This window comes from Thalassophryne amazonica, chromosome 11 (genome assembly GCF_902500255.1).
Source record: "Thalassophryne amazonica chromosome 11, fThaAma1.1, whole genome shotgun sequence".
NCBI classification, from domain to species: domain Eukaryota; kingdom Metazoa; phylum Chordata; class Actinopteri; order Batrachoidiformes; family Batrachoididae; genus Thalassophryne; species Thalassophryne amazonica.
Window position 1 is genome coordinate 78,410,020 of NC_047113.1, and position 13,520 is coordinate 78,423,539.

A 13,520-nucleotide genomic window follows, 5' to 3' on the forward strand; every position below is an offset into this window, starting at 1 on the left:
TTTTTTACTAAAATCAGAATTTGTGAAGATTTATTATTCACACATATTTAACTTTGGGATACTGAAGGTTTCAGAGATGGAAATCATCATTTTGGTCCCACAGTGTCCATTTGTCACATGTACAGTCAGTAGCTCAGTCTAATATTATAAGTCATTATAAGTAACCTGTCTTTTAAAGATGAAATTGGACAAGTACTGATTGCATGTTTATGCTTCATTGAATTTAGGGTCCCTCAGATTAATTACTTGCAATATATCACTTTAGAATGAAGCAGCAATGGAAGTGCAGAAGCACCAAGTACAGTTCAATGAGTGCATGCTAAGTGCAATCAGTGTCACAGGGTGCAAGTTGTAAACATGTTTATTTTGATCAGTGACTTCAGAATCCTCATTTGTACTGGAAATCTTGAACTGTATAGATATAGCCCTACTCTATAAAGCTTTCTGAAGGTGAGACACCATGAGTTTCCTGATTTTCCATCAATTCACATTCTTTCAAAAGCTGTTTGTCAAATTCAACTTTTGATAAGTAAAAATAATGCATGTGCCTATTATTCTAGGGTGTGCTAAGGTTGGCTTCAGGATGATTCCTTTTTATGCACATCCTGCTATGATTTCCCTTTAAATTCACATCCCACTCTGATAAATCAAGATGGCTACTACATGCATGGCGGCCATATTGATTTTATTTTCTGCCTTATTCACTTTATTCAGTAAGTCAGGGTGAGCAGCTCCATTTTGTCAAACAACTGTTTGCCGCTGCGTCTGATGATTAGCTATGTGGGAACACAGTACTCTAGAAGTGTCCAAACATGAGCAGCAGTAATTGTTCAGTTCTTGGGTGTCACAACAACTGGAAGAAGGGGAAACTATCGCTTTCAGAACAATGTTTTCAACATGGAAAGTAGTGGACCAGCATTTAACTTGTTTCCTCCTCCATTGAAAGACAAGGATCTCCAGTGCCGGCTAAAGGCGCTGAATTTGAAAAATCCACCCAAACGTCCCTATGCCTGTTCTTTTTATTTTATGGAGAAAAATCCCACACCACTGGATCTTTACCCAGAGAAATAGTTGGACTACAATGCTCCGTTGAAGTATTTCAAGGTTGTTATGATCTTTATCTTTTAGAAACTATTTTAATACGAGTAGAGTGTCCCTTTAATACGACATTTTCAATTGATGTAAATCCTTAAAGCCATGGTCCATTTTGTGTAAAATCAGGCTTTTGTTTACTTTTAGTAAATTACTCCTATAAAACCTTGCCCTTTAATTTGATGTTGTATCGCCAACTTGGCTAAACAGGATTCGCAATATTGACAAACCACATTAGAAAATGCAAGCGTTGTCTTCAAAAAGTAAACAAAAATGAAAATTAATTGTGGCACGTTTAATTCAAATGGACAATGGCTTTAATATCGTTTGCATTTCAGTGCACTATGCATAGAAAAGTTTATATGGAAATCCTTGTTAGATTTTTGATTGTCTATATGTCCCACAGTGTCTGTCCGTCACATGCACATTGTCCCACAGTATCCGTCCATCACAGATATTTCAACATTCTCTACATAAAACGAGAGTTACGAATGTAACTACGGTTCTATGAATTCTGGATGACCGCCAGAGGGCGGTGCTTTAGCACCTGGATAACTACATGTGTGCAGCACAGAGGTCGAGAATATATACCAACAAAGTCACGCCATTGAATGTGACCTGGGTGACGTTCGTAACTCTCGTTCTATTTCACTCCTCCTGACCGCCAGAGGGCGGTGCTTTAGCACCTGGATGACTTAATACCAACAAGGTCACGAAGAGTCACACTCACCTCGCATCAGCAGTGGGGAGTGGAGGCAGACAACACCGCCGAAGTCACCGCAGGAGGAGCAGCCACATTCAGTCTGTAATAGCGGGCGAAGGTACAGGACGAAGCCCACGTAGCAGCAGCACAAATATCACTCAAAGGGACACCTCTCAGCGCAGCCCAGGAGGTGGACACCCCTCTGGTGGAATGGCACGTAACCTTAGGAGGCTGAAGACCTCTAGACCTGTATACTTGTCAAATGGCATCCACGATCCAATGCGAGAGTCGCTGCTTTGAGACAGCACAGCCTCTTTTGTGATCACCGTAACACACAAACAGGGCATCCGTTTTCCGGATCCCGGCAGTCGCACTAATGTACTGCTTCAACATTCGGACAGGACACAGGGAACCTGAAACAGATAATCCTGGATCAGAATGCGGGACATACACAGCCAAGGAAACTGGCTGGTTAACATGAAAAGTTGAAATTCTCTTAGGTAAAAAAGGACGGATTAGGCCACAGCGTAACCCCAGATCCGTCAGAATTCCATCGCAAACAGTCCCCAGCGACTGATAGGGCATGGAGCTCTCCCACCCGCTTAGCCGAAAACAGTGCAAGTAGAAAGGCAGTCTTCACTGACACCCATTTAAGATCAGCACTTTCAACTGGTTCAAAAGGGGATAAGCTTAAACCCTCCAGGACTAGAGGAAGGTCCCATGAAGGTACGCGTGCAAGCCTTGGAGGCCGCAAATGTAGAGCACCTGTCAAAAAACGACACACTAAGAGGTGTGAACCCACTGACCGGCCATCAACGTAGACGTGTCGGGCAGAGATTGCAGCAACATAAACCTTCAAGGTAGCGACAGAAAGTCCTTTCTCCAGCAGTTCTTGTAAATATTTGAGGAGAATAGGCACAGGGCAATGCTCCGGGTCTAACTTTCGTTTCTCACACCACCGCGCAAACAGCTTCCATCTGTTGTCATACAAAGCCCTGGTAGAAGCAGCACGTGAATTAAGGATAGTCTGAACAACAGCCTGGTCACAAGAACTTAACAAGGAGTCTGGCCCCTCAACGGCCACACATACAGTTGAAGGCGTTCTGGGTGAGGGTGCCAAATCCTCCCCTGTAGCTGTGACAACAAATTCTTCCTCTCCGGGAGAGCCCAAGGTTCTCCCTCGAGGAGTTTGTAAATCATGGGAAACCAAATCCTCCCAGGCCAGAATGGAGCAACCAGCAGCACCCTGTGGCTGCTCTGATCTATCCTGTGCAGTGTCAACATCAGCAGCGGGAGAGGAGGGAAGGCATAAAGGAGGCAATCCGGGCACGGGTGAGCCAATGCATCCTGCCCCAGCGGGCTGTCTGGTTCCAAGAGGGAGTATCATCGTGGGCAATGTGTCGAGGTGCTTGAAGCGAAAAGGTCCACTTCCGCTGCACCATATTTCTGCCAGATCATTTGGACCACAATCGGGTTCAGTCTCCACTCTCCCGGTGGTGGTTTCTGTCTGGAGAGTAAATCCGCTGCGCTGTTCTGTACACCGGGCAGATGAACTGCTCTGACACTCTGAAGGCGAGGCAACGCCCATAAGAGAAGCTTCCAAGTTTCTGCCAATGAGTGATTGGACCTGGTGCCCCCCCTGATGGTTTATGTGATAGACTGTTGACGTGTTGTCCGACCGGACAAGAACATGTCTTCCTCTCAGGGCCGGGAGGAAATGCTTGAGAGCCAGTCGCACAGCGCGAAGCTCCAGCACGTTTATGTGTTGCAGTCTCTCCTGGGGACTCCAGACACCCCTCACCATCCTGTGACTCCACACGGCCCCCCAACCATTGAGTGATGCATCTGTAACAACCACCTCTCGGCGAGAAGGAACAGAGCCTAGAGGGACACCCTTGCAGATGAAGTCCACGTTCCCCTAAGGTTTGAGGTGCAGGAGGCACTGGTTGAAGAGTCGTACAAGCCTGTGCTGATGCAACTTTGAGTTGAGGCCTAGGTTGTTGAACCAAATCTGTAGGGGACGTAAAAACATAAGTCCCAAAGGTACCACTAGCGACATTGCAGTCAATCTGCCCACCAACCAGAGCAGCAAACCAAAAGGCAGCGTCGCAGCCCGTTGAATGTGTGAGACGAGACGAATTACATTATCCACTCTCTGCGGGGATGGCGATGCAGTCATAGTCTGGGAGTTGATGGCAATGCCGATGAAGGTCGTTTGTTGACTGGGAACAAGAGAACTCTTTGCAAAGTTCACTGAGAGTCCTAAATGAGAGACACGGTTCAGTAGAAGAGATGTGTCGTTGTGCGCCTGCTCCTGAGTCGGAGCACAGACAAGCCAACCGTCTAAGTAGGGTAGGATTCTTAATCCAAGAGCTTGCAGTGGGGCTAGTGCTGCAGCCATACATTTGGTAAATGTACGAGGGGCGAGAGAGAGGCCGAAAGGAAGCACCCTGAACTGGTATGCCTGACCTTCGAAAGCAAAGCGGAGAAACTGCCTGTGATGAGGCGCCACTGGCACATGGAAATAGGCGTCTTAAGTCGACACTTGTGAACCAGTCTCCTGGTGTGATAGTTTGAAGGACGTCTACTGTGCGGAGCATGTGAAACTGCAGCACTTTGATATAACGATTCAGACGTCGGAGATCGAGGATAGGACGAAAGACGCCATCCTTCTTTGGAACAAGGAAGTAAATTGAATAGAACCCCCTGAGCTGGTCTGAACTGTGAACTGGCTGCATGGCCCCCTCCAGGAGTTCCAAAATCTCCCGTTGTAGGGCAGCAGACTGCACCGAGTCGGAAACAACAGTCATCCTCACCCCATTGAACTTTGGAGGATGACATCTGAACTGAATTTTGTAACCTTCGAACAAGGTTGAAATGACCCATCTGTCTTGAACTTGAGCCTCCCAGTGGCTGAGTTGATTTCGTGAAAAATGGCTGGGGGCCAAACATTGGCAGTCAAACCCGACCACCTCTGCCTCGCATCCCTGAGGACCTCTGGGCGCGATTACTGGAAGCTCTGTGAAACCGTTCAGTTCTCGGGGGTCTGCCCGTAGGCTCACGAAAGGCAGGCTGCTAGGAGAGCTGGCCCTCAACTGCAAAAGCACGTCTGACTGGCTGAGGTCTGGAAGACCGGTGTAGGTCAAACTGTTGCCGAGATTTACTAGCCTCAACAGCACGCTCCAAAGTCTGTTGGGCCGCAGGTCCAAATACTTGGCCTGGAAGAACCGGCAGCGAACGGAGTGTGCCTCTGCAGGATTCGGACAGGGGGGCCTGCGCAAGCCACACCTGACGTCTAGTGATGGTAAGGGTTGACATCAGTCTGCCAAGCTCTCTGGACATATAAGCAAAGGTTTGGAGTGAGGCATCACTAAGACTTTGCATAGCATCATCAACCTCTGCCTCCCTCAAAGACTTTGAGAGGGCAAGGGCTAAATGGGACAGTGAGTTGCCTAGGTGACCAATGCGAGCAGCTATGTCATAGCTGTTGGTGAGGAGGTCATCAGTGACCCTACACTGAGGACGTGGGCAGCGGGCATCCGGCCGAGCAGCATCAGCTGGAGCCACAACCAGGTTCGCAATAATGCTGTCAATGACGGGCATACGGTTCAGACCATACTGCGCCGAATCACACATAGAGCTAAGGGCTCTGCAGTCCTGTGATAGATGGGTCAATGATTTGGGGTCCGCCCAACATCGGTGGGGCTCCTCGATATATGGTTGTGAAACTGGAACGTTGAACTCAGGCTTCTGAGTGACTTTGAAAAAGGCACTTGAAGCGGTGGTTTCCGCAGGGGGATTGTCGACCCCAAGCCTGGATAAAGCCAACTGAACAGCTTGCTTGACAAAGGATAGTCCAGGTCCGGTTTGCGGCATGGACTCTGCCTCAGAGGTATGAGAGCCCACTAATGAATGGCTTAGAGAAAGACCCCTCATCCTCCACACAGTTTATATCACTTGTCATGTACAAGGAATCAGTTGCAGCAATAGACACGACATCTTCCTCCTGCTGAGTAACTACATTGGTCTGATCAGCCTCATTAGGGACAACAGGAACTGTTACTGCATCCCTAGGCTGTAGGGAAGCAAGGACGTAATCTGAGCAAACTCAGAAGTCAATGTTTCGACCTTTTCAGCCAAAGCATGGTCATGAGTAACCTTCTTAGCAGAAGGGGCTCCTGCATGTGGGCGTTTACGGCGCTTTGGTTCCTTCCTGGGGCTAGAGGCCAAAGTCGCACTAGATATTCCACTTTCCAATGCCACAAGTCTAGCAGATCTCTCTGCCAGTGGCATGCTGGCACAATTAAGGCAAGCATCGCCAGTCAGGGCTTCCCTCAGGTGTCCGATCCCAAGACACGAGGGGCAAAACATATGTCCATCATCTGGGCTCAAGGGAGCCAAACAGGTACTACAGCCATGCAACAAAGGCCCTGTCAACATTGTGGACTGCGTGCAGATGGCTAACGCAAGCCCTGATGGTTACAAATGGAAAGACAAAACGTGAATCACACGCAGTGTAAATAGTAACACGAGGCACGGAGCGTGAAGCACTCACAGCCGCAGACTCGACACGAGGCACGGAGCGTGAAGCACTCACAGCCGCAGACTCGGCATGAGGCACGGAGCGTGAAGCACTCACAGCCGCAGACTCGACACGAGGCACGGAGCGTGAAACACTCACATCCACAGTAATAACACGATACACACAGCCGAAAAACTCACAGCCCAAGTGCTAAGTCACTTAGAGCAACCACGACAACACTAGCTGCTAGCGGAGCTGTTAAACTTAGCAAATGGCGGCAGTGCAGACGAAGTACTTCAAGGAGTGGAAAACACTCACGGCAAGCCCAACACAGTACACTATACTGGTTCTGATACACACACTACCACGTAGTTAACGGGGTTAGTGACAACTAAACAAATAGCCAGCTTTCATCGAAACAACACAACTAATGTGCACAGAGGAAAATACCCAGCAGGGCAGCGGCAAAGGCGCGCACCCGGCGTTTAGGAAGGTGTACTCACGACAGGCATCAAAGAATACAATAAACGGTGAAGCCGTGTCTCGCAGCCTCTGGAGGACGTGTGCAGTGCACGTAGCTCCAACCGAAGGTGGGTTGCGAGGCTACAAGCGAGAGCGGCAATCGCAGCTAAACGGGTTCTCAACCTCTAAGAATGCGAGAATGTAGAAAAGAAGCGAGTGCTGGGTGAGTCTGGTATATAAAGACAACCAGTGACGTCACCCAGGTCACATTCAATGGCGTGACTTTGTTGGTATATATTCTCGACCTCTGTGCTGCGCACATGTAGTTATGCAGGTGCTAAAGCACCGCCCTCTGGCGGTCAGGAGGAATGAAATAGAACTATACCCCTTCCAGCAAAACCTCTTGTATGAGGCTTGGGCACTACAGAAGGCATGTTTCAAACTGTTTTTTTCTTCTTCTTCTTCTTTCTTCTGGTTTTGTTTTTACAGCTAGTGAAATAATGGACCTGTTTAAAAAAACAAAAAAAACAAAAAAAAAAAACAACACATTGTTTCCCACACTGCTGCATGGTGCAACAACTGGCATAAACTGTGCAGGAAGTTAGCATAGTTCTATACCTATTTGGAAATATGTCTTTTGATCATCTGTGAATAAAGACACTTGTGGGGCAGGGATCATTATTTTGGCAAAATATTCCAGGTTTTGGGCCTTTTCATGCAAAAGAGCGACCAGGATTTTATTCAGAGAATAAAGATTCTTAAAAAAAACCTACATTCTCAAGACCCTAGTGGTCCATACTTAAAAACAACTTGTTCTGAATATTTTTTTCCCCCACTTTTGCTGTTACATTTTGATGCCCAGCTTGGTGAACACTCTCGTACCGTCCTAAGCGTTCCACTGATGATGCCATAGCAGCAGCACTTCACCTCAGCCTGGCTCATCTGGAGAACAAAAACAGCTGCATGCAGATGCTGTTCATTGACTTCAGCTCTGCATTCAACACAGTCATCCCATAACACCTGGTGAACAAACTGAGTGCTATAGGCATCAGCACCACACTCTGCAACTGGCTACTGGACTTTCTGACCAACAGACCATAGACATTAAGAACTGGAAAAAACTCCTCACAGACTACCATCATGAACACAGGGGTCCCCCAAGGATGTGTGTTGAGCCCTCTGCTGTTCACCCCGATGACCCATGCCTGTTGTGCCAGATAACACAAACCACATCAAGTCTGCAGATGACACAACAGTAGCGGGCCTCATCAGCAATGATGACGACTCAGCCTACAGAGAGGAGGTACACCATCTCATCAACTGGTGTGACATCAACAACCTGCACCTCAATGTCAACAAAACAAAGGAAATAAATGTGGACTTCAGGAAGAATCACAAGCCTCACACACCTCACCATCAATGGCAGTGCTGTGGAATCAGTGAAAAGCACCAAGTTCCCTGGGGTGCACATCACTGATGACCTGACATGGACAACCAACACCACCTCCCTTGTCAAGAAAGCACAACAACACCTCCACTTCCTACACAGGATAAGGAGAACCAGTCTCCCCCTTCAGCACTCATCACCTTCTACAGGGGTGCCATTGAGAGCATCCTCACCAGCAGCCTCTCAGTCTGGTATGGCAGCTGCCATGTTGCTGACCAACACTCTGCACGTTTGCCACATTGCACCTATATTGTTGTACTCAGTACTATTGCACTCCAGTAATATACATCAACTGACTACCTTCTGAAACACAGTCTTGGAACTGTATGCTCACTGTTGTATATATGTTGTGTTGATTGATGTTCTGTTACTGATATTTATTTGTATTTTATGTCCTAGTGATGTCTCATTCGCCCTATTGACATTTCAAATCCCGCAAAACTTCAAAGAGGTCGCCATGCTGCGAGGTCTCAGTAACATTGAGAACTGCATTGAGACGCTCTGATCGGGCTTCACTTTAACCGCTGCACACAGACAACACCATTAACATCGCAACATAAAACTATTTTTATGTTGTGCCTAAAACTCTCGTGAATATATTCTCTGGGTTTATAGACGTTGTTATTGTGTTTATTTTATGTAAACATGCGAGAATCACAGGCTGTCTCTCCGTTATTTTCAATGGGAGCTGCTGTGAGCTACGCTCGCTTCCTGATCATGTCGTTCTGGGGGAAAGTGAAGTTTGCCCTTTAATGTCTTGATTATTGTTCTTTAAAACACTGTTTGTCCTCTTTGTTCCAGACTAATATATGAGGTCTATCAGAAAAGTATCCTACCTTTTTATTTTTTTTAAAAACTATATGGATTTGAATGACGTGCGATTACACCAATCATGCTTGAACCCTCGTGCGCATGCGTGAGTTTTTTCACGCGTCGGTGACGTCATTTCCCTGTGGGCAGGCCTTGAGTGAGATGTGGTCCCGCCCTCTCGGCTGAATTCCTTTGTTTCACACGCTGCTCGAGACGGCGCGCGTTGCTTTATCAAAATTTTTTCTGGACCTGTGAGGAATATCCGAGTGGACACTATTCGAGAAATTAAGCTGGTTTTCGGTGAAAAGTTTAACGGCTGATGAAAGATTATGGGGTGTTTGTCGGTGTAAGGACTTCCGACGGAGCGGGACGTCGCGCAGCGCTTCCAGGCGCCGTCGTCGGCCTGTTTCGACCTGAAAACATCCTAATTTAAGGCTTAATTCACCCAGGACGTCGTGAGAGAACAGAGAAGGTTCAGAAGAAGCCGGCATGAGGACTTTATGCGGACATTCCACTGTTTAAGGACATTTTGTAATGAAAGACGTGCGCGCAAGTCGTTTCCATGACGACTCGGCGAATCTGTGTGCGCCGCGACAGGAAAAACACCTCCGTGTTGAAAACCATTTGTAAAATTCAGGCGGCTTTTGATGGCTTTCAACAAGTGAGTAACTGAGAAATTGTTTAACAGCTTGGGCATGTTCCAACTTGCCCGTTAAGGTTTCCAACGGAGGTGTTTTTCCTGTCGCGACCCCCCGCGGTGGGGTCCGGCCTGACATGCGACTCTGCCCGCATGTTCTTTCATTACAAAATGTCCGTTAACAATGGACTGTCCGAATAAACTCCCCATTCCGACTTCTTCCGAAAGTTCTGTTCTTTGACGACTTCATGGGTCAACAGAGCCTGAAATGTGGAAGTTTTCAACTTGAACTGGCGAGACGCTGCCGCCTCGAAGCGCAGATCGCCGTCAGGCACCGTGGGCCGTCCTTACGGCGACACTACCAGACCAAAACCTCTCATCAGCCGTTAAAATTTTTACCGAGAACCAGCTGAATTTATCGAATAATGTCCACTCAGTTGTGCCTTACAGTTTTGAAAAAATTTTGATCAAACAAAGCAGCAGTCTCTGAGCCATTCCTAAACAATGAAAAAAAATCGATGAGAGGGTGGGCCACTCCTCACTCAAAGACTGCCCACAGGCGAATGACGTAACTGACAGGCGTGAAAAAACTCTCGCATGCCCACGAGGGTTCAAGCATGTCTGATGTAATCACACGTGATTCAAATCCATATGGTTTTTGAAAAAATAATAAGGTCGGATACTTTTCTAATAGACCTCGTATATGTCTGAAATTCGGTTTGCATTTATTAAATTCCACACAGATTAAACGTAGCAGACAGAGATTATTGGTTTAATTGTTTTATCAAGTTTTCAGGATATCATGCAGCAGTCTCTTATTAACGTGATGAAAAGCACAAAAAAATACATTTTTGTAGTATAATATTCATTTACAATTGTCATGTGGATTCTCTATATGTTGTTTGACTGCAGCGACTCTCTGGCACGCAAGAGATTATGGGATACGTCAACAGGGCGAATGGCCAGTTTACATTTAGTTGTATGTCTAATTTAGCCTCTGTTACTGCACATTTGGAGTTTGGGGAAACGCAATTTCAGTCTTCTGTGTAATGTACTGTTGCATGGCTTGATTGACAAAGTTCACTTTGACTTTCTGATGCCGGATTGTTTTTTCTCTCTGAGGTGCGGGTCCATCCACAGATGGTGTCTACTTCTGCAGGCCTCCCATCCTGTGCACCGGCATGGACTCCCAAAGTTTCCTGTATATTCGTTTAGTAAATTGTTTTGGTAGCATGCCCCAAGCAAGGGGTCGCCCCTTTGAGTCTGGTCTGCTTGAGGTTTCTTCCTTTCTTACCACTGTCACCTGTGTTCTTGCTCTGGGGGTTGGTAAGGTTAGACCTTACTTGTGTGAAGCCCCTTGAGTACATATGAACTAAATAAATTAAAATAACAGTTTTCCGTGGGCTATGATGATGAATCTGGCTGAAAGGATGAAATAGTCCAGATTAAAAGATTATTTGCTCAGTCTGCCACTTTGAAACATTCTAGCCTGATTAGGTCCTTACACCAGTTATGTGCATGTTCATATATCATAATATATACATTAGTGTTCAGAATAATAGTAGTGCTGTGTGACTAAAAAGATTAATCCAGGTTTTGAGTATATTTCTTATTGTTAAATGGGAAACAAGGTACCAGTAGATTCAGTAGATTCTCACAAATCCAACAAAACCAAGCATTCATGATATGCACACTATTAAGGCTATGAAATTGGGCTATTGGTAAAAAAAAAAAAATGTAGAAAAGAGGGTGTTCACAATAATAGTGTGGCATTCATTCAGTGAGTTTGTCAATTTTGTGGAACAAACAGGTGTGAATCAGGTGTCCCCTATTTAAGGATGAAGCCAGCACCTGTTGAACATGCTTTTCTCTTTGAAAGCCTGAGGAAAATGGGACATACAAGACATTGTTCAGAAGAACAGCGTAGTTTGATTAAAAAGTTGATTGGAGAGGGGAAAACCTATACGCAGGTGCAAAAAATTATAGGCTGTTCATCTACAATGATCTCCAATGCTTTAAAATGGGGGGAAAAAAAAAAAAAAAGATGAGTGGAAGAAAACAGAAAACAACCATCAAAATGGACAGAAGAATAACCAGAATGGCAAAGGCTCACCCACTGATCAGCTCCAGGATGATCAAAGACAGTCTGGAGTTACCTGTAAGTGCTGTGACAGTTAGAAGACGCCTGTGTGAAGCTAATTTATTTGCAAGAATCCCCCGCAAAGTCCCTCTGTTAAATAAAAGACGTGCAGAAGGTTACAATTTGCCAAAGAAAACATCAACTGGCCTAAAGAGAAATGGAGGAATATTTTGTGGACTAATGAGAGTAAAAGTGTTCTTTTTGGGTCCAAGGGCCGCAGACCATTTGTGAGACGACCCCCAAACTCTGAATTCAAGCCACAGTTCACCTTGAATACAGTGAAGCATGGTGGTGCAAGCATCATGATGATATGGGCATGTTTCTCCTACTATGGTGTTGGACCTATATATCGCATACCAGGTATCATGGATCAGTTTGGATACATCAAAATACTTGAAGAGGTCATGTTGCCTTATGCTGAAGAGGACATGCCCTTGAAATGGGTGTTTCAACAAGACAATGGCCCCAAGCACACTAGTAAACCAGCAAAATCTTGGTTCCAAACCAACAAAATTAATGCCTCGCAGATGTGAAGAAATCATGAAAAACTGTGGTTATACAACTAAATACTAGTTTAGTGATTCACAGGATTGCTAAAAAAGCAGTTTGAACATAATAGTTTTGAGTTAGTAGCGTCAACAGCAGATGCTACTAATACTGTGAACACCCCCTTTTCTACTTTTTTTTTTTTTTTTTTTTTTTTACAAACAGCCCAATTTCATAGCCTTAAGAGTGTGCATATCATGAATGCTTGGTCTTGTTGGATTTGTGAGAATCTACTGATACCTTGTTTCCCATGTAAAAATAATAAATATACTCAAAACCTGGATTAATCTTTTTAGTCACATAGCACTACTATTATTCTGAACACTACTGTATTGCAAAGGACAAAAGCAAAAAGGTCAATTTTTTTCCCTCCCCAATATCGTGCAACCCTAAGTTGCAACTTGAACTGCCTTTGGCTTCACCCCTTTGGGATTCTGAAGGCTGTTTGTGATGAAAATGGCTTTGTTTGTGTTTTTGTATATTTGTTGTGCATTTGTGCTGTGGTACCTCTCGCTTTAACCTGTTCAGGAAGTATCTCTTGATAGTTCCAAAGGTCTCAGCCAGCTTCAGGACCTCTTCATCCGAGTATCCCACGTTGGGCAGCTGACCCACGTACACCACCCTGCTGGAACCACACTGAACCACAAACATGGGTGTCAAAATCCGCTTCAAGCTGTGAGTCCCTGAAGACAATCTCAGTGTTGTCTTTAGCTTTGATGTGGGTTTACTTTATGACATCACATTTTGAAACATGGTCCAAGTTTCTTCAAGTAGAATTTCATCAGCATGAGAAAAAAAAAAAAATCTACAACATGACCAAAATGAAGTAAAAAAAACAGGAAACAAATGTTTTGTTTTTGAGGAAAACTTTCATTCTGTGTCACTGTCGCACATTTACAAAATGCGAGAACAAAGGAGGCGTTACCATGGCAGCAGGAGTTTAAACTTTTGTTGTTATCTCAGACTTCCTTGTCCTTTCTTTTTGAGCTTTGGCCCCTTACCTGGATGGTTGGGTAGGTCATGGAGTGATTGACCTTCACCGAGCGGCCGCACACAGAAGCCGTCACATTACTGTTGTAGAACTTGGCCATGGCTCGAGCTTCTTCTTCTGTGGTAAACTGCAGGTACGCCTGTTGAGTTAGCAAACACACACTTTTTAAA

The 13,520-nt window shown here is 45.5% G+C and overlaps 1 protein-coding gene across 3 annotated transcripts in view; it reads right to left on the reverse strand.

The window, feature by feature from the left end:
* The window catches only part of matr3l1.2 (matrin 3-like 1.2), an 86,690-nt gene that overhangs the window by 15,111 nt on the left and 58,059 nt on the right, over positions 1–13,520 (reverse strand). For all 3 annotated transcript variants that reach the window (XM_034182245.1, XM_034182246.1, XM_034182247.1), the window contains 2 exons: positions 13,361–13,489; positions 12,867–12,995 (listed from right to left, as the gene is read on the reverse strand). In XM_034182245.1, the coding sequence (XP_034038136.1) occupies positions 12,867–12,995; positions 13,361–13,489 (258 nt within the window). The remainder of the gene's footprint in view (positions 1–12,866; positions 12,996–13,360; positions 13,490–13,520) is intronic.